This window comes from Notolabrus celidotus, chromosome 9 (genome assembly GCF_009762535.1).
Source record: "Notolabrus celidotus isolate fNotCel1 chromosome 9, fNotCel1.pri, whole genome shotgun sequence".
In the NCBI taxonomy this organism is placed as follows: domain Eukaryota; kingdom Metazoa; phylum Chordata; class Actinopteri; order Labriformes; family Labridae; genus Notolabrus; species Notolabrus celidotus.
The window spans coordinates 14,969,627-14,993,837 of NC_048280.1; the positions used below are offsets into that span (position 1 = coordinate 14,969,627).

General features: G+C 40.0%; 2 protein-coding genes across 2 annotated transcripts; both read left to right on the forward strand.

The window, feature by feature from the left end:
• The first annotated feature begins 33 nt into the window (after positions 1–33).
• ercc8 (excision repair cross-complementation group 8) lies at positions 34–17,643 on the forward strand. Its single transcript, XM_034691299.1, has 12 exons — positions 34–422; positions 2,723–2,818; positions 4,110–4,211; positions 6,339–6,462; positions 8,755–8,836; positions 9,770–9,838; positions 9,924–9,990; positions 11,213–11,316; positions 12,035–12,159; positions 14,331–14,528; positions 16,711–16,806; positions 17,229–17,643. The coding sequence occupies exons 1-12, from the start codon at positions 346–348 to the stop codon at positions 17,292–17,294; spliced, it is 1,206 nt and encodes a 401-aa protein (XP_034547190.1). The 5' UTR covers positions 34–345; the 3' UTR covers positions 17,295–17,643.
• Positions 17,644–18,624: 981 nt separating this feature from the next.
• Positions 18,625–22,981, forward strand: elovl7a (ELOVL fatty acid elongase 7a). Its single transcript, XM_034691894.1, is given in 10 exon segments — positions 18,625–18,759; positions 20,568–20,650; positions 20,738–20,928; positions 21,417–21,497; positions 21,604–21,660; positions 21,757–21,859; positions 21,957–22,075; positions 22,077–22,094; positions 22,189–22,289; positions 22,291–22,981. Coding segments are annotated over 9 exon segments (879 nt in total). The 5' UTR covers positions 18,625–18,759; positions 20,568–20,586; the 3' UTR covers positions 22,436–22,981.
• The last annotated feature ends 1,230 nt before the right edge of the window (positions 22,982–24,211 follow it).

Consider the following 24,211-nt stretch of genomic DNA (forward strand, 5'->3'; position numbering starts at 1 on the left):
TTTGATTGGACGGCTGTACTCTACTGGCCAATCAGCGCATTCGTTGTAGGGGTGACGTTATGATCCAATATGGCGGACAAATTTATTGAGTTGATGCGAAGCTAGTGGAAATTTGGTTTAAATAACCCTAAACTTTATTTCTTAATCACTTTTGAATAGCTAATTCGGCTATTATAGAAATTGTGAACATTAGCATGCCTTTATGGATGATTACATTTTCACTTTAAATGTAAAAACCTATTGAAGAGTAGCAGGTAACATGCGAGCTAGGTTAGCTATTATTAGCATAGAATAACTCCTCGCATTATTCTTTGATTAAGATAAATTCATCTTCACGTTGAAACAATGTTGGGATATCTGACAGCAAGACAAGCTGGTGTGGATGACCCTCTGCGATTGAGACGTGCCGAGTCAACGAGAAGGTGAGAGGATACAAGAAAAGAAAAGCAGCTCTAACATTACATCTCAGCATATCATTATTTTCTTTTGAATTTGATTTGTATTCTTGTTTGCTGTCCATGTTCATTGTCTGTGTCGTTTCCACATTTATATTGTGTGCACTTCATTGTGCGTCCAGCAGGGATGTAACACTCAACCCAAGATTCGGTTCGAATCCCAATTTTTGGTTCACGATAGATTCACTCACGATTCTCTAAAGATTTTCAAGAAAACTGGATTGAACTCAAAATTAAAATAATTATTTTATTTCAATTCTCAGATTTGGACAGTTGTATATATTTTTTCTCTTATATTTCTTTGTAAATAAAGTAATCCTTTTTCATTTTAAGGTGTGTTCTAACTCAAATAAAACCACTGCACACTTTTTTTCAGTAGTTTGCAAAAAAAATTAATGAACACACAAAAATACCATGCTGGAATATTTCATAACAATTATAAAGAAATGGAAAGTGAACGATTCCCAAATGAAAGTATTAAATATTTACCAATTTGCCATATACAGTGGGGCAAAAAAGTAATTAGTCATCCACTGATTTTGCAAGTTCTTCCACTTAGAAAGATGAGAGAGGTCTGTAATTTTCATCAGAGGTACACTTCAACTATGAGAGACAAAATGAGAAAAAAAATCCAGGAAATCACATTGTAGGATTTTTAAATAATTTCTTTGTAAATTATGGTGGAAAATAAGTATTTGGTCAATAACAAAAGTTCAACTCAATACTTTGTAACATAACCTTTGTTGGCAATGACAGAGGTCAAACGTTTCCTGTAAGTCTTCACCAGGTTTGCACACACTGTAGCTGGTATTTTGGCCCATTCCTCCATGCAGATCTCCTCTAGAGCAGTGATGTTTTAGGGCTGTCGCTGGGCAACACGGACTTTCAACTCCCTCCACAAATTTTCTATGGGGTTGAGGTCTGGAGACTGGCTAGGCCACTCCAGGACCTTGAGATGCTTTTTACGGAGCCACTGCCCGAGCGGTGTGTTTGGGATCATTGTCATGCTGGAAGACCCAGCCACGTTCCATCTTCAATGCTCTCACTGATGGAAGGAGGTTTTGGCTTGAAATCTCACGATACATGGCCCCGTTCATTCTTCCCTTAACACGGATCAGTCGTCCTGTCCCCTTTGCAGAAAAACAGCCCTAAAGCATGAGGTTTCCACCCCCATGCTTCACAGTAGGTATGGTGTTCTTGGGATGCAACTCAACATTCTTCTTCCTCCAAACACGACGAGTTGAGTTTTTACCAAAAAGTTCTATTTTGGTTTCCTCTAACCACATGATATTCTCCCAATCCTCTTCTGGATCATCCATATGCTCTCTGGCAAACTTCAGACGGGCCTGGAAATGTACTGGCTTAAGCAGGGGGACACGCCTGGCTCTGCAGGATTTGAGTCCCTCTCGGCGTAATGTGTTACTGATGGTAGCCTTTGTTACTTTGGTCCCAGCTCTCTGCAGGTCATTCATCAGGTCCCTCCGTGTAGTTCTGGGATTTTTGCTCACCGTTCTCATGATCATTTTGACCCCACAGGATGAGATCTTGCGTGGGGCCCCAGATCGAGGGAGATTATCAATGGTCTTGTATGTCTTCCATTTTCTTACAATTGCTCCCACAGTTGATTTATTCACACCAACCTGCTTGCCTATTGTAGATTCACTATTCCCAGCCTGGTGCATGTCCACAATTTTCTTCCTGGTGTCCTTCGACAGCTCTTTGGTCTTGGCCATGGTTGAGTTTGGAGTCTGAGTGTTTGAGGCTGTGGACAGGTGACTTTTATATAGATAACGAGTTCAAGCAGGTGCCATTAATACAGGTAATGAGTGGAGGACAGAAGAGCTTCTTAAAGAAGAAGTTACAGGTCTGTGAGAGCCAGAAATCTTTCTTGTTTGTGGGTGACCAAATACTTATTTTCCACCATAATTTACAAAGAAATTATTTAAAAATCCTACAATGTGATTTCCTGGATTTTTTTTCTCATTTTGTCTCTCATAGTTGAAGTGTACCTCTGATGAAAATAACAGACCTCTCTCATCTTTCTAAGTAGGAGAACTTGCAAAATCAGTGGCTGACTAAATACTTTTTTGCCCCACTGTATCGTTACATCCCTACGTCTCAGCATATAATTATTTTCTTTTGAATTTGATTTGCACACGTGTTTGTTTTCCATGTTCATTAACTGTGTGGTTTCCACATTCGTATTGTGTTCACTTCATTGTGTATCCAGCAGTAATGTAAACATGTTCCTCTGTGTGCCCCATAAGGGTCCTCGGTCTGAAGTTAAATCCTGACAGAGATGTGGACAGAATCCATGGAAATGGCATCAACACTATTGACATTGACGCAATAGAGGGCAGATAGTAAGTCCTGACTAATGGATTAAATTACATTGCTTTCTGTAAATACTGTTCTTTTCAGCATACCGAAACTCCTTCAGAAGCCAAAAGCCTCTGCACGGGTTCTATTTATGGACTTTTCCTCTAGGGGTGCAACAGATCACAAATCTCACGGTTCGGTTCATGGACTGAGGGACACGATTTAATCACAGATCGACCATAAAAGTTACAAAGAAGAGATAACTTTCCTACGCCGCGTTGATTATAAATCGATCCGCAGATCAGACACTGTCTGAACCGTGTGGAGTGGTCCGAACGGAGTTAAATGGCTTTTGAAATGTGCCACTTTGTGCAAATGTGACATTGAAGTATCTCACATGTAACTATATAAGACCAAAGTCTGTGCTGTTGAAAAGGACTCAAGGAGGCTTCGGTTATTTGTAGAATGGCTACAGGAGGATTCAGGAATTTATAAGAGAGGAGCCCTTTGCTAAAAAATGTGATTGACTTTGACAGTTGACATCCTTGACCATGGTCACTTCAAGGTCTTCGGAGCTGGTGTCCAATAATAACTAATATTAAACTGGTGTTGAAAAGTCCATATATGTGTATGTTGTGAGGACACCTTCACCCTATATGAGATGGAAAGAAGAGACCTTCAGGAGGACGCTTAATCTGGCCAAGTTGTCCTACGAGCATCCGCGGTGCTTGTTTGATACGGGTGCTGTTTTGATTGTAATAAACCTATTACTATACAAGCAAGCCAGTGTCACGAGGTTCCTTCTACATCTGCACATCACGAGCTGTTAAGATACGACAACATCTTGTGCATTTAAGAGATAACTAAACATTAACGTTAAAGATACATTTCAACCTTTTGCCCACAAAGGTTGCCAACAAAGTATTTCCTTTTCCACTCTATTCTAAATGTGCAGATTGTAGCCCAGCATCAAAAGGTTGATGGCATTAAATGCAAACTCAAGCAAAGGGCAACAACAGTGAACAGATTTAGGGATGTAGAATAATATTGTCATGTTATTAGTGTTGCTCAAATGGACACAACATTATGTTAACCGCCATTACACCACTACAGGAGAGACTTCATAGTCCTTACAATGATTTGGAAATGAATGAAGAGTTGTTTTGACCTTCAGTTTGAAAATATCAGATATTCAAGATTTAGGATGGTAACCTCAAACCTGACCTTGTGTAATCCATTGACCATTGTATGTATGTTTTCTTAGAAGTACCAAGAATGGAAGCTGTGTTTAAGGAGGTGATGCTTTCTGAGAAGTAAACAGTATTTGTTTTTCAGTATGTTGTCGGGAGGAGCAGATGGAGTGATTGCCATCTATGACCTGGAGAACTTCAGCGGGAAACAGCAGTACACCTGCAAGGCTGTTTGTACAGTGGGCAGGTGAGTGTTACTCCATGTACCCATTCTGTCCTACAGAGGGCAGTGCTTCATTAAGCTCTTACTGTGCCAGGTATTTGAAGGCTTGTTTAAGAACATCTCATAATAAGCCATGTAGTATAAACAAAAGTGGCCTGTATAAGAGAGTTTCTTCTCCTAGTTCCTTTTTAAAATTTTGAGTAAAGAGAAGCATCATAACTTAGCTTATTTGAATACAAAACATAGGTCTGATCTTGATACAGGTGCATTTAAAAGCAACATAACTTCAGTCTGAACTGTCATACCGGCATTTGTTTACTTTATATGAAGCATCTGTTATGAAACCACACAAGACACTTTAACATTACATTTCACATTCACCCATTGACACAACATTCCTACACTGATGTCAGAGATGTAAAACAAAAAGTTGAAAAATGTCAGTACTCGCAATAAAGTTCAAAACTTTTAATGTCAGAAATTGACAGCAGCTTAAAGAAACAAATGTTGCAGCCCTAGGCTTTCATCAGCGTCTCACCAACTCGGTGCCTGTGTCCCATTTAAAAGCAATTATCGCCGGTTGGCAAACAACAAATAAAGGCCACATTACATGATAACATAAAATTATGCAAAGTAGCAACTTGAGTAAACAGTAAGTAAAAAACGATGTGTGATATAACAGCAGAATGAAAACTCAGGAGCTGAAAATAAATAAATACACAAATAAAACAGTCAGTCATAATGCATAGCCCCTGTAGTCACTGTAGACTGCACAAAGACAAATAGTTAAAGAAATGGTCAAACTAAAAATATTCAATTTAAAAAACAACCAGAACTATAAAACCAAAAACATATAACCAATTACATGTCAAAATTGGGCCAAACCTCATTATCATCTTACATTGTAGTCACAATAAAACACATTATTGATGTTCCAGACTCAAGATTGTACAATAAACACAAAGCTCACGAAAAAAAAAATCACAACACCCAGACATCCTCTACACCAGGGCTATTCAATTAAATATTTGGTCGGGCCGGATTTCAAGACTAAGGACATGACCTGGGCTGGACATTTTTAGCAGACAGTGAGCAAAGTTAACCATTTAAAAGAAAAATAAATAAAAAAGTAACTTGCTTAACAGCAACTTTTCAGAACTTCAGGTATTTTTCTTCTTTTGAAATAACAAAATACAGGGTTTGTCCCAGTACATATATGGTCACATCTGAGACAGTCCGGCTTCAGTGCACATAATCAAAAATAGTCACAATCACTCTGCAGTTGCTTTCGGGCCACTCAAGGGTTGCTTTCGGGCCACTAATTGAATAGGGCTGCTCTACACTGTGCCATCGAAATGTGGGTCACCAAAATACAAATAAATACTACAGGAAACAGGAGAAAGAAAACTCCTCATTTAAGCCTCTACTAGACTCTGTTTGCAGACAATGGATCCAATGAGCCTCTCTCTTTTGCCGACATAGCTAAACCCTCTTGGACATTTAAGAAGATACACTATTTGTGAGCTTCTGCAGGTAATCCTGCCTTTCACTTTTATTTTTCTGCCTGTGTGGGGATGCAAAATGTGGGCCATGAGTTTGTTAACCCTCAGATTTTCACTACTAAAAGACCCAGTAACTTACAGGACAGATTGGTAAAGACTGACTTGTATGTAAAACCACTTCCTCAGCTCTCCTCCCGATGGCAACTTCCCATGTTTTAATTGTGCAAATTGTAATGACATGATCAGTTCAGATCACTTTCTGTGATCCTTCTGACATTATAATTTATGGACTGTGTTGCGAGTACTGACATTTTTCAACTTTTGAGTAGTTTCGAGTGAGTACGCCAATTCTGTCTTTAGAGATGGAAAGCACCCATCAGTTTTTGACAAATCCATATAAATAACCAATTGCATACTGATGACACAGCACTGGGTTCAGTTTGGGGTAAAGTGTTCTATCCAAGGACATTTCTGCATATGGACAGCAGGGCAGGACCTGGAGTTAGACCCTGGTTTAGAATGTAGCATTTATGTTTGAGTTATAAAAAAATTCACTTTGATTACTTTAATGAGGTTTTATAGAAGATGCGTAATCAAAGAGGTGTTGTAGTTTTCTGCTCACATTTCCGTCTTTATCTTTCCAACATAGGTCGAGTCGGCATGTCCACAAATTCAGTGTTGAGACTGTCCAGTGGTATCCGTATGACACAGGCATGTTTGTCTCCAGTTCCTTTGACAAAACCATGAAAGTCTGGGACACAGAAACACTGAAGGTGAAGAAAGTCTCACACAGATGCTGCTCTCTAATGTCAAATCTAACTCACATCGAGGGGGGGAAATCACTAAGAATGGATTGCAGCCGCTAATATCACCAAGACTTGTGCATCACATATCTCTGCTATCTGCTCAGTCTCAAGGTCTAATTCACAAAGCAAATCCACACAAAACGCCCACAATGTTCTGCAGCTCTGTGCAGTTTGCTCCAGTGTTGCACTTGATTGGGATTGAGATGAGCTGTCACCTCTCCACTGTCTCTGTCCTCCTGATGCCACTAAATTCACCCACATATACGATGAGCTGATGTTGAGGGGAAGTTCTTACCCTTTTGTTTAGAAGTTGATTCATGACAGACTTGACCACAGCCAGCTTACTTCCTGGAGCAAACTAGCAAAAATTCAGCTCATTCAAATAATAAGATTGAAAAATAAATAAATTCTAACCTATTGTGCATAATGGCACAGCTTGTATGTGCAGGGGTTAGAGCCACAGGCAGTGCCAGACAGAGTCACAGTAATGTAAAAGTAATAATAAGACTTACTTATTATTTATTATTTATAACCTTTATTTAACCAGGAAATGCTCATTGAGATTAAAACATCTCTTTTCTAAGAGAGTCCTGGCCAAGATAGGCAGCAGCACAGTTACCGAGTAACAAATAGACAATACACAAATAGCGAACGCATACAACAGCTACACAACAAATACCTCCAGAAAAACTGCATGGGTTACATTTAAAGAAAACATCTGCAGACAGATACATCAGCCTCCAAGTCCTTTAAGGATCGCTTAAAAGCATTCAAAGTTATCCGACCACAAAGTTTCAGATCCTTTTTCAAGGCATTCCAGGTGGAGGGAGCAGCACAACACATAGTAATAAGAGATCCTGAGATAGAAGATTATGAGATCCTGAGCTCTTTTGTGCTATGTAGGTGAGGAGGTAAGAGGGAAGTGGACCTAAGATGCACAGATTGTTGTTATTGTTTGGTCATCCAGAGGTACAATTGTTGTTTTGATCACTGAAAAGTTTGAGTGTAGCAACGCTTATAAACACTGAGGCTGCATCACCAGCTCTCAGCAGACAGTAAAAATGTCACTTTAACTGTTGTATCTGAATTAGGTGTTATTTGCAAAGAGGCTCATTTGCATAGAAAGGCTCCAAATATAGGTGTAATGGGTCATTTATTATATGTATGCAAACCAGCTCTCAGAGACACTGTTTGCTTTGCAGCGCAGTTTGTGGCACATGCTTTGTGAATTAGACAACGTCTCTTGGCATGTTTAAAACAATTAAGTGTGTGCAGAAGCAGCGCAATCCTTTAGTGAATCAGGCACACCTATCCATCTGTATTTGTCCCAGTGTGTACAGAGAGCAAGTAAGGGCACATGCAATTAGAAAGTACCTTCAAAATAATAAAAGTCACTATCTGACATTTGTTTTCTTTTACCTCCTCCTCCTCCTCCTCCTCCTCCTCCTCCTCCTCCTCCTCCTCCGACCTTTACTTTTACTTTTTTTTTTCTCTCTTTGCACTGTCTCTTCCTCTCTCCTTTCTATTTTCTGCTTCATGCTCTCTACCTTTCTATGCCACACAGTCCCATATGGCAGGCCCGGAGCTGTGCTAGAGTTACACTGGCACCACAGTTACCTCAAAGGTCAGGGAGGGGACAAACAGGAATCAGCTGACCTTTCATTTGTTTTAGTCTCTATGTGCTTCTGTCTCTGTGTCCCACACACACACACTCACTCACACTTACACTCACACTCACACTCATAACCATTAAATTATTTATTGTGGTTGTGTATTTGCACTTTATTGTGTGCTTTGATATGGTGTGCACATGGCATAGCGCATTTGTATGTGTGGTGCTTTATGCAAACAGAGCCTCCTCTGTGTGTGTGTGTGTGTGTGTGTGTATGTGTGCGCCCATTGGCTGAGTCCGCGCCGGTGCTGGCACACACTGACAGATGGGGCACAGAGAGGCTTTTTATATTTGCTGGAGAATTTGCATTGTAACTGCCACTGCTGCTCAGGGTGAGCTGCAGTGCCCTCTCTCTGCACTCGCTTTTATTTTTACCGTATCCATTCCCTGACCTTGTTGTGAATTTGCACTGCAGTTAAACTCAAGGCCAGGGCTGTGTTTAAGGTTGCTGCTGTTTATTTCATCATAAATGAGGATGATAATTTGTTATATATACATTGCACAGATGGCTGCATATCTACCATAGCTGATTGACCGTCTCTGTCTGTCACTCTCCTCCTCTGTTCTCTGACGTTGTGATTCCTCAGCCTGCTGAAGTCTTTGATTTTGAGGGGAACGTCTACAGCCATCATCTGTCCCCCATTGCCAAGAAGCACAGTCTCATTGCAGGTGTGTACAGTTCTTGGATTGATTCAGCAGCAAAGCAGATATTTTCACATTCACCTATCTCTTCAAAGCATTGAACTTGAAAAAAGTCTTATCAGTCACCCTGTCGGCCATCAATTTGTTCCTCCAGGCAGTGAACTACATGTTTCCCTGCAGCAAAGCCCCGCCACAGTATCCCAGTTTTTAACCAAGGTTATGAAATGCCATGTAGCTTAAGGGGACAACAGGGGAGCAGGAGCTGGTTACACATGGTTTCAGGTTTAAAGGCACATTTCTTCGGGAAAGAAAAAAAAGTAGGAATCTGGGTGCGTCGCCAAGCAGGACCAACTGGTTACTCATGCCCGCTGAGTATGTGCTCATAAATGTACACAGAGTTGCACACGCAGCCTCTTTGACACGCCCGTTTCTAAGCTGCAGACAATCACAGTGTCTGTTTTCTTCTCGGTCCTTCCCTCTCCGCAGTGCTACAGATGCTTGACAAACAAGTTTTTTAAAAGATTCAAAGTTGTCGATATCACCCAGTGAGATGCATTTAAGGGAATCTGTTCCCAAGAAGCACTAGTCGCTCATTAACTGAGTAAATGTGAGCCACTTATATTTAAATGACAACCCAATCAGTTCCTTTGTTCTGTTAAATTTCACCCTGCATACTTTCATTTACGCATGCTGGGTGTGTTCAAAGAAGTTTGTATCAGTATCAGCTTCCTAATTACTACACCTTATCTGTGAAACCAGGGACTCAAGTTTTATAACTCAGATGAAGCACCTTTCCCTTACACACAAGTTGTAACTGATTATTCTAACACATTTATCTGTTTCATTCAAATTTGTCAACATTGATAAGCAGTTATCTAATGTTTTAAAACAACGATAGAAGAAGGAGAACTGATAACGCCTTGTGAGTCTCAATTGTTTCTTTGTTGTCTGCACTTTCAGTTGGCACCAAAAACCCTAAAATCCAGCTGTGTGACCTGAAGTCTGGGTCACGGATTCATGTTCTTCAGGGTTAGTTGACTAGTAGACAACAAACACACTCTCTTTATGTACACCTTTTCCCTCCCTTATTAAAACAGCAACTTTCTCCCTTTAGGTCACAGAGCAGAGGTGCTGTCTGTGAGGTGGTCACCAAGATATGAGCACATCTTAGCGTCTGCCAGGTATGCTCTTTTAACTTCCAGTTCACCCACTGAAAACATTGTTACTTTCTGTCATCTCACTCCCCACCAATCTGGCCGAACTGAAACTCTAAGGCTATGTTCACACTGCAGGCGAAAGTGGCCAAGTTACGATTTTTTTGGGGTCAGGTGACCAGGTCAGACTTTTTCAGAGGCAGTGTGAACACTCAAATCTGGCAAATTAGATTTTTTCAAATCAGATTTAGACCACTTCCATAAGTGGTCCTGAATCAGATACAGATCTGATTTTTTTCAATGCGACCTCAGTGTGAACGGCCAAGGCGGGTTTGATGCGCATTTCATGCGCATTTCATGCTTTAATGTCACGCAACACATGTCACAATTCTGCGCGGCGGTAGCCTCGCAAAAATGGAGGATAGCAACCATGGAGCAAGTCAATGGAGGGACAGCGAGGTCTTGGACCTTATAAATATAAATATAAATAATAAATATACCTTTCAATCATATTTGCGGCCACAGCTCCGCAAAAAGCAGAAACAAGCAATTTGGCTCTCTTTTTCTTTATACTTGACATCCTCTGCACCTGGTCATTCATTCTCCGGCTCCCAATGCACAAAAATTTTGTACCAAAGGAGAAAATGCTGACTTCCTCCATGTTCACGTTTGTGAAACAGCTGCATGTGATGTCATTGTTACTGTTCTTTTGCGCATGCAGGGCAGTTCGGAGCCGCAAACAGTTCACACTGGAATCGGATACAGGTCACACTATAGATGGTAATGTAAACAGCAAAAAATCGGATCTGAGCATTAAGCCTTGCAGTGTGAACGTAGCCTTAGTCAAGGACAATGTCACTAAATTATTAGCAGATAGGTACTGTGGCACTGTGGTAGCCCTGTTAGCTTAACATATGGTAGAGACAGTCCCCACCTGGTTTATGCTACATTAAACCTGCTAATTAACCAAGTGGGAGTGATGTGCTGCTCTCCCTGTGGGCTGTAAGTGATTTTGAAAACAACTGGCACAGAGGCACATGGAGAGTGAATCTTTTTCTATTATGGAGGAGCGTTTAATTCCCAACAGAGAGCTGACCTTTAGAAACAATACCTTTACAAATGGTGTATATTTAAGTCACAATTTCATTCATGAATTATAGCTATAAATACCTGTATGAAATAATGGAATGAGCATCCCTAGTGTTCTTTCTGTGTGAAACCACTTTAATCCCCTCATTTTCCCTCCAAGTGCAGACAGCAAAGTGAACGTGTGGGATGTGCGCCGGGCTTCTGGTAGTCTCTTCACGCTGGACCAGCACAATGGAGACAAGTCAAAAGCCTCCTCTGAGGCAGGTACTGTTACCGCTCTCCATTTCTTTTCTCTTCTGTTTTTCTTTTCAACAGCATTACCTCATTGATTTTGAGTGGGCAGGGCTTTTTGTAAAAAAAAAAAAAACACATGCAGTGGAGAGCTCCAGGACAGAAAGTCGTACCTAATTTCATGTGTATTTTGCAGGATCAAATTTTGGGGTTTTGCTTGTATGGACGTATGCATATCTTCTTCCTCAACAGTTTAAATCTACCAGTAACTGTCCATACTGCATACACTTAAAGTGGTGATGCATGACATACAGTACAGTAGGAGCTTAGGTGCATTTAGCTGAACTACAGGGGTCCACACTGAGCAAAAGCATTGATCATTTACAGAATCATCCTTCCAAGAAAATGATCCTTCCATACAAATATTTAACAAGCAGGTTGTAATAGAAAACTAAGTCAGTGTTACAACATTCCTCCAAGAAGGGATGTCCTGAAACTTTCAGGTTATTCTGCTTTACAAAACTGTTTGCCACTGTGGAGGAGAGGTTAACATTCTGCACATACAGTGTCTATTTTTCCTGTGGTCGACCAAGTGGTCGTCGTTTGCTGAGTCTTTCTCAGCTGTAGGAGACGAGGGCTTTGACAGAGAAAATACACTCAAAGTATGTCACATTTTGAGAAGTGTGAGACTAATATGCACTACTGTTTTTCAACAAGCACATGTGTCCTCATCCTCCCTGTGTTGTTTCAGTCAACACAGCTCATAATGGCAGAGTGAACGGCCTGTGCTTCAGTGGAGACGGCCTCTACCTCCTCACCACTGGCACTGATGACCGAATGCGACTGTGGAATAGTGCCACAGGGGAAAACACACTGGTAAGGATTGTGTGCCTGTGTGTGTGTGTGTGTTGTGTGTGTGTGTGTGTGTGTGTGTGTGTGTGTGTGTGTGTGTGTGTGTGTGTGTGTGTGTGTGTGTGTGTGTGTGTGTGTGTGTGTGTGTGTGTGTGTGAGAATAATTACTCTGTTCCCATGATCTCCCTGGATTAACATTTCAGATTATGCAGATGCAGCAGGTGCAGACACTTTTTCCAAACAAGACTAATGAAGGTGTTGAGCAGCATTTGAGTAAATACCAATGAGGTCCTGAAGCCTTGCAGGTTGGTTTTAAGCAACAACAGAAAAATGCCTTTGAAGTCTGAAAAGCAGGGTTTAAGTTAAGGTAATACTCTGAAGTCTAAGGGCTGTCTTTAAGATTAGATTGTAGCAGCTATCATTGCTTTAGGATGGGTTGTATGGTATTCATCTATTTTTTCAATTGAAAACCACAACACTCACTTTGTTTCTGTTGTGTAACTTCTTATTTTGCTTGACATTATTACATAGGTTGCATACAATCCTAACACATCCTAAGTGTACAAACATGCAAAACAAGCTTGTCGGGCTATGACTTCATCACTTCCTTAATAGTTAAGATGTCAACTCACCTTGAGCTGTATTCGTAAACAAATCTCTGAAGAATTGAGGTGTTAACGTTAGAGTAATTAGATCTCATTTAGTACCAGATTATCGATCTATATCAGTTTAATGTGCGGACCTTTCTAAAGCCTATTGGAGGAGAAGATATATCACCTGTTGCGTCTCTCCCAAAAGCCAGAGAGATAAGCTTCCCTATTTGTGTAAATGCTGATTATCACAGTTAGAATCTTGTAAACTCCAAGTACACTTCCATTACTATCAGATTAGGTGTCTGTGTGGTGCCTTTTCCTCTGGGCTACCTAAAGTCAGAATGCTGCTGCACAACTTTAACTATGACAGGAATGAACCACATTAAACCCTGTGATGAAACCCACACACAGCCATCCAGTGAGAGGTAGACACAGATTTTATTTCATGTTGTCATCCGCCGCTGAGATATGTTTGGAAGTTTAACTGGGGCTGTGTTATGAATATGACATGGTAATGAGGTACATTTTCCAGTTTTCTTCAGTTTACAAGCTTTTCCCTGGAGTATTTAAAAAGAGTTTGATAATCTCTAAAAATTGAAGTAATAGGAATAGGAATATTAAAGTTGTGGTATAACTAAGTAAACAAGTAACGAGTGAATTCATATTTTGTTAGATTGATACTTAAAACCAATTAGAAAGCCTTGTCTTGTCACTCTGAGCCTTATGAATGATGATTTTTACCCACACCAAACCAACCAAGCAACAGAAACTTTGCTTTAAAGCATCTCCATAAGATAAAGTAAACATGTACACCCAACCCCCACACCACAAAACATTACCTCATCCTTAAGCTAAGGGCAGCTCTGCTGTTCGCCCTCAGCTCTCACACAGTCTGCTGTTCTAATTTCCTGCTCCGCTGCCTCATGCTGCCGTTGCCATGGTGGACATGTTTCCATCTTCAGGCTGTGGCACAATACAATTCAAACCTGGCTCACAGTGGGGAAGCAAGCCTAGTAAAGTTCCACTTTACAGGTGTAGTAATCTGGACCTGTTTGTCTTGATTTCAAGGTGACTACAAGTCTTGAAATGTCAGTCAGTTGTCTAAATTGAAAACTTCAAATGACTTTTGTTTTCTTTGTTTCCTGTCTGGAGATTTGACCTCCAGTGGAAGCTTATTTTCTAAGAGTTGGTGATTATCTCATAAGTATGCACATGAGCAAACAGGCATGTGCCAGTGACATGACACACACCTGAAATGACTTCACACTTTCGCTGGCCTCCAGGTAGTTATCAATGACATGAACAAGAAAAGATTGTTTGTAAATTGTGTGAAGAAGGGAATACACTACACGTTTTGTAGACATCAAAGATACACACGATATATATTTGTGACTGATGCTGGATATAAACAAAGCATTATTTTGCTTAAAGAAAGCTCAACTGTAACTCAGTATTTAGTAGTTCAACATATTTCTGTTACAAAAATGTCAGTGTCTGTTTCTCTCATGAAAAAACAATAATCACTCAAGGAATGATCTTGCACTGTAAGTTGTGTTTGTGTCATGCATGATCTGAACCTCGTGTGCTTTCTCTGTCCCTCAGGTAAACTACGGGAAGGTCTGCAACGAGAGCCGAAAAAGGCTACAGTTCACGGTGTCACGCGGCTGCAGCCCAGAGTTCGTGTTTGTGCCGTGCGGCAGCTCGGTCGCAGTGTACGCCCTCCACACAGGAGAGCTGGTCACCATGCTCAGGGGTCACTACAACAATGTCGACTGCTGCGAGTTCCACCCAGACTACCAGGTGAGACACACCAAAGTCCCAGGTGGTGGCTATTTCCTGCACCTGGCCGGTATACCCATCCATCTGCTGTGCTGCCTTTGTATTTCCATATGTGTGTGTGTGTGTGTACTGACCTTATCACAGGTCAGTTTCTCTCTGTTAGCTTGAGTCTTAAATGATCACTTCACATATTGTGTTGCTTTCACTGCAATAAAGGCTTTTAGAGGTTTACAAGGACATACACTACATAGTATATCAGCTGTGACTGTGTTATTTTCAGAAGTCATATGGTGATGGATTCACAGGCACAAAAACTTCATGAATTTATATATTACATTAGTTTCACTATTATCTGTCTTTCACTTTTATCTGCTTATGATTGTTTACATTTCAAGAGAGCCAATCGAGCGAGGATGGGATGTTGCAAATCCAAATTATATTCAAATAACGAAATAAAGGGTGGAGTGGATTTAGCCGAGTCGTTAAGTTGCATACCTATAGAGCAGGCGGCCTGGGTTTCAATTCCAGCCTGTGGCCCCTTTCCCGCATGTCATTCCGCTCTACTCTCTCTCTCTCTCTCTCTCCTGGTTTCCCGATCTATCCACTGTTATATCTATTCTAAAACAAAGTATAAAAGCCCCAAATGTAACTTAAAAAATAATAATTCAAACTCTGATTTCCTCGCAATTGGAGAGCAGAATAATGCAACTTTTTTTCAACACTAAATGAGCAAAAGCTGTAAATATTTATAAATGTAGCTGAAAATTTTAATGGATCTAATGAAAGAAAACACATACAAAACATCTCTGTCTGACAGAAGAATTCCTGTATTCTTCACTGTGAAGTATATTCCTGCTCGTTTCTGACAATCACTATATCACATACATATTTGTATCAGGTTACTAACAGACATCAGAAAAAAAAACAAAGACCAGGATAGTTTTTTTTTTTTAAACATATGTTTTATTGATTTTCACATTTTACAGGGTATTTAGAAGGGTATCAAAACTTACCAGACACATAACCCCCCCCCCCCCCCCCCCCCCCAATATTGGCAGAATATTACACACATAAAGCACATACAGAAAAAGTACAAATAAATAAGAGTAATGCTTAAATTGTCAGAGTACATTTTCAGAAAATTCTAGACAAATGATACAATAAATAAAATTAAGAATGATAATAAAATAACAATAATAATACATAAAAAACTAAAATGTAGCCCAAAAAAATGTAATTGATTAAAAAATAAAAAACCTCACATCATAAATATAGAACATGTCATTCGCGTCATCACATCACAATTCCAGCACTTCCTCAATGTCAGCACTTTTTATAAAATTCAAAAATACCCTCCCAGATATCAACTAACTCAGAAGCCTTCTTCCTTACAACATAAGCAAGTGTTTCAAGAGCTAGACTTGCTGTTAATTCCTTTAACCATCAACCAAGAGAGGGGCAACACGCATTCTTCCAATACAATGTAATTAAAGCCTGTCTGTAACAAACAAAGGTCCACCATTATTTTCTCTCTTTAGGCAGGGTACAGTTATCAGGAAACAAACCAAACAAACAAAGACGAGGTTAGTTTAATCTAACTAATATTAGTTTAATTCAAGATTTTTGCAGAAACCATTGTGCGATTTTTTATAACATCATTCTTCTTGTAATTTAAATTAAGCAACAAAATAAGTATTCGTATTCAGTGTCTTCTAAATCAACTTTGAATGTCAGTTACCTGGTATACCTTATTACTTCAACCTCACACACAGGGCCGATCTTTGTGCAAGCTGTTCATTGTTGTCACATTTTGAATGCCACATCCAGCTCACGCCCTTATTTGTCAACTTCCAGAGCCATACAAATGTTTTGAATATATAGTGTAAGAATGCAGCACGGCAGCTCGTAAACCTGGAAGAATTCAAAGAAAGTAGTCTAGCCCTAAAAATGTGTCCCTCTTCCTTTTGAAGCCTTTGGTGTGGGTAATGACACTAATGATTGTTTGGACAAGATTGTTTGTTATGGTGCTGATGGGTAATTAGTTCCCAATCTTTCTCTGTTTTACCTGTGATGTAGATGCCATTAGTTTCACTTGCCTTAAGGTGAGGCTTATGTTGAGCAGCAGTTCTTCTGTAAATTCCTTTGAACAGTGTGTGAACCTGTGAGTCAGAGCATTGGTGTCCTTGTTTGTCTCTATCTGTAGGAGCTGTATAGTGGAGGAAAAGACTGTAACATCCTTGCCTGGGTTCCTGTTATACGTGCCTCAGATTTGGAAGAGGAGTCCGACAGTGCCAAAAAGGTACACAGACATTATTTCACAGAAAGTGAAATAAAACGATTAAGGGAACTTAATGTAATCAATCAACACTTAAAAACCTAACAGATAAACTCAGTGCTTTTTAAAATAAGTATTCTGTATCCCAGTACTAAGACTTCGAGAAGATTGAGCAATGCCTTCTACACCTTTTATTTAAGTTTGTCTTCTTTCAGTAATGCAGTCATAGATAAGCGATGTGTTATCTCAGGAATGTCAAGACAACCCTGTTATTGTGAGACACATTCAAATACGGCAGCCACAGTCACTCAGGTCTGTCATGTCCTTCCTGGATTCTGGCAGTTCTGAATGAACTTCAAATGGCTTCCCCCCACTGATCTTTTTCAAGGTCTAACTAGTTGGCACTTTAATCACAGTAATCTAAACTGAATGTCTGTTCCTTACAGGGTTCTGCCGGCCAGTCCTCAGTGAACCCTGCCTTTCAGGATGCATGGAGCAGTGATGAAGATTAATACTGGTGTTTTGCATGTGTGGATAAAGGGACATGCGGGTGTTTGAGCATGCAAATGGCCACACGTGCTTCTGCAATAACTTGTCAGAAAAGACATGTCGAGGGACGCTTGTGGGAAGTTCCTCCTGTCACACTTGCAGCCAACGATGACAGCTTATGAAATTAGCTGTGTAAATAATTGTTGTACTTGATCAATATGCACAATGTTATGAATAATGTCTGTTTTTGTACTTTTGATATAAACATTCTTTCTGTTTTGTAGTTGATTTGTTGAATGTAAAGTCAGCACTGTTACTGCTATGCAGAGCATGCATGTTGCAATGTTCATCATAAACTTGGTGTAGAACAGATTTGTGTCTTCAAAGATTCATTGTGGCCGGGGGGGGGATACCTGCCAGACTTTGTTGAAATTAGTTGTTAAAGATGCAGAGACAAGCAGAATACATATTAACTATTATTCCTCAGCACTTGCACACCTGTCATGATGCTGACTTTCTATTAGTCTTAGACAATTTGTAGAATTTGATTTGGATCAGACCTTTAAAAGCTGGGTGATGCAGGTTTTGTAACTTTTGAAACAGTGGTGCCAGTCTTCAAGTTTGTGTCCCTGCAGCTGAGTTGAGAAAAGACTCCCTCACACGGAAACAACCCAGGCTAATCAGAAACACACATTGTGTTGTTGTCATTCTTTGCTAAATTTGCATTTGTTTATAAAGTTCTGCTGTTAGCCGTGGCTGAAAACTACAGCAAGGAGTGATACTGAAACCTTTCCACTGTCCAAGCCCTGTCTCCATTTTACATATTGTTTTTGTTCCTGGATGCCTCAAAATGACCCAATAAATGATCTCACAAGTAAAAGACACGACATCACAGTAACAATCTTGAACTCCTGATACATTTTTATTTTATTTGAAGCTGTGAATTTGAATATAATAAGATAATATCCAGGATGCTCTGTTTGTATATATCATCAGATAATACAAAAGTGAGATTCCTGTTTCCCTACCTACCTGTCTTGAATCATTATTCTCTTTCTCTGACATTAAAAGCTCAGATAATGCCATCTTACATCTTACACTTTCTTGAGTAATCTGTTTTGTGGGTTTGGTGAGTTAATGGAAAAAAACATATGGTCTTTTTTTCCCCCATTGAAACCAAATCCTAATTGACAAACCAGTTCATGTATAGTTACGAAATCTCATATTTTCGATGAGACATCTCTTAAGCATGCAAACTTTTAGTAACGTTAGACTAAAACTGACCAATCAGGGAGTGAGGAGGCGTGGTCTCCGTGCAGACCCCGCCCCCAGCGGCCTGCATAAGTTTTGGAGAGCACGCTGTACCACCTTATGAGCAGCTGAACGCACACCTGTGGAAGTGGAGCGGCGGGTGAGCCGGGAAATTGGATACACCTTTTTCAGGAAACCGGGATTTTTTATCGAGTATCAGCGGCATCAGCGGATAAGGTTGGTAAGATACGTTTTTACAACATTTTCGGTGAAAAGATGACAAAACTCTTAATTTAAGAACTTCACCGGCAAATTAAATCTTTGAACACGTTTCACCTTTCTTTTAAACTTGACTACTGAAGCACTTCCTGTCCTTGTGAGCTCGGTGGTACCTGTCGGACTTGTTTTTCCATCAACCGCGTCACCTGTTCCTCATCAACTCATCTCCTTGGTGAGGAGTGATACTCGTGTAGGAAAAGACCTTTTTATAATGGCTGAAACTAACAAACTTGATTTTGACGTTCTAATCTAAATGATCACAGGAAGGCTCTTTCCAGTGAAACTTAACTTCAAAACACAGCCACAGCAAATTTAATTAACTTTGCCTTGTTAGAAGGTAGGGCCGGGTATAGTTTATATGTGTTAACGAGTTAGAAACAAAATTACTTATTTCATATTCTTTTTTTATATATATATATATTATCAGACAGATTCAGCCTACTCTCGTTTTATTAATGCGACGTCCTGTGCATCCATAAGTCTGTAGTGTCTCTAAATGTGTCCAGACAGAGAGCGCAGATGGACCACCTATAATTGCAAACTGTGGTCTGTAACATTGCATGCATTCAAAAATGCAGGTGTGTCCAGGGATTAGCAGCCTTTCCATCAATACCCCTGCCCACAACGTTAATTGGCAAGTCGGGGCTTGTAATGCCATCACCAATGGTTCCTTTTGCAGCCAGGTGGACACACCTAGAAAACCTGTCATGTAGGGTTGCCTGCCTTTTGTGCATTTAACAGACTTTTAAATGTTTTATGTATTTAAACTCGACAAACTCTAATGGTACATGAGATTTTAAACACATATAACAGGAATATCAAATGTGTTAAACTTGAATTTGACTCCTGGCTTGTTAAAGGGAAGTCTGTAAAGATGAGTTCCCATTTGTCGTGTTTCCCATATAACTGACATGATTCATAAACCAATCAAGCCAGTCATTTTGAGATTTGACCTTTTGGGCCTAGTTTTATTACATAAAACCAATACTGACCTTCTAAATCTGCATCATCAAAAGTCCAGAGATTGAAAACAGTTGCTGCTTATTTTCGGCTACATATCACAGTTGCCAAAGACTGCTCTCCACAAAGCCTCGTCCTTCTCTCAGTGGCAAAGCTTTTTAGGTTTCACATTTTGTATCACCATGAAATATGCTCACCTTGACTGAAGTACAAGCCCTTGAACATGCATACCGTTATAGCTGGACTACTTTTTTGTTTCTGTTTGTCTACATGCTTCATGAATACATTTGCCTAAACAGTTGTCCTTTCTCCAAAAACGGAGAGACACACTGACTGCTCATTGTACTCCTCGTACACTCTTTGCTTTGTCTGTCTTAAGCGGGGGGAGTCGGCAAAAAGTGGCTAAGTGGCCTTTTTCCGTCTATACAGTAGAGTCTTTCAGCCGTGGCACTCTGCTGGTAAAGAAACCACAAATGGCAATTTTGTTGAACTCTAAAGAATTAAAAAAACATCAGTTGCACATTGAGATGATACTAGATTCACTGGTTCAGGTCACACTTCCTACTTTTTTTTTTTTTATATGGAGCATTTGTTAAAAAGAGCCTTGCTTCCTGTTTGTAGTGTAACTGTAGGAACCATTGTTATCCTTGAAAGTTCCTCGTTCCGAGTCTGCTGCAGTTATTATGTTAACATGCAGTAAACTGACTTTTTGTGTCCTTGGACATAAAGCATTGTAACTAGGCAAGAAAAACAAAACTTGTGCAAACTGACTTCATAACCATTTGTCTCTGCCTTCTTCCTTCCAGGTAAATTCTGAGGCTGAAAATGGAGTTTTTTAATATAAAGTCTTCAGCCGCACTCATTTATGATGAGTTCATCCAAAATGCAGGTGAGCCTTCTAACACTGAAATAATACAAGAAGCATTTACGATGACCCATTGTGTGTTTCCTATACTCATCACTTTGTTTTTAACAGACTCTCGGACGGGGACCTGGTTCCTCATGTCGTCGCCTCTCCCTCAAACGATCATCATCCTGGCATACATTTACTTCGTCACGTCTCTGGGGCCTCGGATAATGGAGAACCGCAAAGCCTTCGACCTTAAAGGGATTCTCATTGTGTACAACTTTGGCGTGGTGGCTCTCTCGCTCTACATGTGCTACGAGGTGAGTCACATGCTGTGGTTGACATGTAGTTTGTGCTGCTGCAACTCTTTTTTGATTTGACACCAGCAATGCATACCGCCTACTCCTAGCTGAGTGAGTGGTATTTCTTGCATTGTTTAGCTTCGTGAAGAACAGGGCCATGACACATTCCATCAGTGGTTTTGTGAAATATAGTTCATGAATGCATTTTTAAAAACAAGTGATCTGAGGGTAAACCAGCTCTGCAGGTGTTGCTTCATAGGTGCACAACTTCAACATGTCCTGCTGACAAGTGTTTATCCAACGTGAATGTTGACAGTGAGGGTTGGATTTTTATCTGTGATTGTAAACGGATATCCTTGGCTTCAATCCTTTTATTTCTAGCATACTTCCCCTCCAAAGAAGGTTGTTAATTTTACACATTAACCATTAGGACACATTACTTCAGGGGGACAGTTGTAGTCTTTTTCCACACTCGTGATTAACATCATTTCCTCTCTTTGCCTTAGTTTATGATGGCAGGATGGGGAACAGGATACAGCTTTCGCTGCGACCTGGTCGACTACTCTAATTCGCCACAAGGTGTGAGGGTAAGTCACTCATTTACAGGTCAAGATGTTTTGCTGTATCTGATTTGAGAATCTGTTTTTTTTTCTCTGAACCTGTACTAAAATTTATTTATTTTTTCCCCTCTAGATGGCAGCAACATGCTGGCTCTACTACTTCTCCAAGTTCATTGAGATGTTGGACACAGTAAGTGATGAACTGAATACATATTATCTTCTAGTTCTTTTTCTCTCTTTGCCTCCCATGCTGTTGTTTTTGACACTCTACCTGTCCTCTCTTCAGATCTTCTTTGTCCTGAGGAAAAAGAACAGCCAGGTGACATTTCTTCATGTCTACCATCACTCCATCATGCCCTTCACTGTGGTTGGAGTTCGCTTTTCAGCAGGTAAATCTCTTCCTTGTTTTTTTTTTGTTTTTTTTTAATTCTCCATTATGTCAGTGAATTCCTGACACTTTAACACTAAATGATACCCTCACTTCTAGTGGTCTGTGAACCTTCCACGCCATGCTGAACTGTGTTGTCCATGTCATCATGTATCTCATACTACGCCTGACTGCCATGGGCCCCAGCTACCAGAAGTACTTGTGGTGAAGAAGTACCAGTCACTTCCATCCAGCTGGTATGTTATTTAATGTTGTCATAAGCTTCTTATGTTCTTAAATTGACGTGATGAATCCCTGTGTTAACCCCTTTAATTCTTTGTTGCTCTCCAGATCCAGTTCGTCATGGTGACCAGCCACATCTCCCAGTATTTCTTCATGAAGGACTGCCCCTACCAGTTCCCGATCTTTATCTACATCATTGGGCTGTACGCCTGATTTTCCTGTTCCTCTTCTTAACTTCTGGTACCACGCCTACACCAAGGGCAAGAGGCTGCCTAAAGTTCTGCAGGCTCAGACATGGGCGCACCACTCAACACGGAGTATGAACGGAAATGCAAGTCATGAAAAAGAAGAGTGACCGCCAGGAGCAGGCTCATCAGGGGGTTTCGGGGTTGACCTCATTTACGTAAGAAAACCACAGCAGAGTCTGAAATTCAACCCCAATTTGTTTTGGGCTGTAATTTTTGATTGCATTTCTACTTACTTTTGCAAAAGACAATCTTTAAATTACAACCAAAGCTATATTTAAGAGGTTTACTGACCCAAGCTGAAGGGTTTTTTAATCTTTGTTTACACTGAAGTTAAAGCCTGTCCTTGTTTGGCTGTGGAAGTTTCCAACTATTCCTCATTGTACAGTCCGTTAATTACGTTTTCAAATGGACTCCATTCTCTCACTGATTTAATTTGCTTCACTTGTAGTACCCTTAGGCCGTACAGTTATACTGAGCCTCTTCAGATTTCTTCTGACACATAATTTTTTTTACTTTGTGACTTGATGTTCCCTTTCAAAAGACTTTAGGAAATCCAGTTCAGCTTATTTTTTTAAAGTATGCACAGAAAAGTGAATAAATGTATTTAATGTGACCTAAAATTGATGGTGTTGAAAATACACATGCCCTGTTCAGGTCATTGTTTCAATGATTATACACATGCACAGCACGGTGTTAGTTTTGATCACGCATGCATGACCAGTTCTCTAATGGCTTGAGTCACATCCACTGCTGATGGTACATAGATTGGTGTAAAGAACTATCTTCATACTTACAAAGTCAACATAATTGTCCTATGAAGGCGCTGGTGTGGACTGTGAGTCTAGAGAGGAAGGCTGATTGACCACTGTGGGTCTTGTAGGATCCAGAACAGAGCAAGAGTAGAACTACTTCCTACTGAGTGCAAACCACACTGTCTTACAGGACCGCACAACTTGTCAGATTCACTTCTTGGATAAAACATGAGCAGCCTTTGCTTGCCTGCTTTTCAGGTATTTAGCTTTGTGTGTTGAAGATCTGTGGCTAACAGTCTCAGACTCAGCAGGAGTCAGGCAGTGCCTTTGGACCAAGGTCTGTGGAGTAGTTTTAAAGTAAGTTACTATGATCTTAACAGAAAAGGTGAGCGTAACACTCTGCTCCTCTGGGGACTGAGGCCACAGGATGAAGCTTGCATTTTCAGGTGCAAGCTCATGCTAACACTAAGATTTACAGATGCAGTATATACAATTGGTGGTGAACTTTTTCAGGTTCCTATCAATCCCTCTATACTAAGAATCCGTAAGAACTATGTGACCATAAATGTGTATATTGTAGTTTATATGTATTTATACAAAATAAATGATTGTACTTTAAAAACAATCTTTTTGCTTATTGTCTCAAGTTTTAGTTTTTTTTTTTAAAGCAAAGCCTCCTAAACTATCCAAGTTATGTAAATGATTGAATGTTAGAATGCAGAGTATTAAATACAAGATTTAACCCTCCTGTTATGTTGTGGGTCCAAATGGACCCTTTTTTAAAGGTTCAAAAATCAAAATACAGTTTTTTTAAAGTATTTTTTTTTATGTGGAACTTCTTCTGCTTGGCTTAAGTGAAATTCAAATGGTTATTTCACACATTTGCAGCCCCCCCTACATCTTTGACATAGATACTGTTTGGGGCAATTTGACCTGGCAGCCAAAGTGGTGGCTAAAAGGGGTCATAAAAGAATTGTCAAAAATGAATTGTTTCTTTGCAACTGTGTGATATATTTCGCCCCAATCATACACACACACTTTTAACATGAATTTTCATAAAAAATGAGTGCGTTATCATTGAACCATGATCTGTGAGAATTAAAGAACACCATTGCACTAAATATTGATTTA

Coding starts and splice junctions, on each gene's coding strand:
- ercc8 (XM_034691299.1), top strand. CDS start 346: ATGTTGGGATATCTGACAGCAAGACAAGCTGGTGTGGATGACCCTCTG. Junction 6,463..8,754: donor GGGACACAGAAACACTGAAG/GTGAAGAAAGTC, acceptor GTGATTCCTCAG/CCTGCTGAAGTCTTTGATTT. Junction 8,837..9,769: donor GAAGCACAGTCTCATTGCAG/GTGTGTACAGTT, acceptor CTGCACTTTCAG/TTGGCACCAAAAACCCTAAA.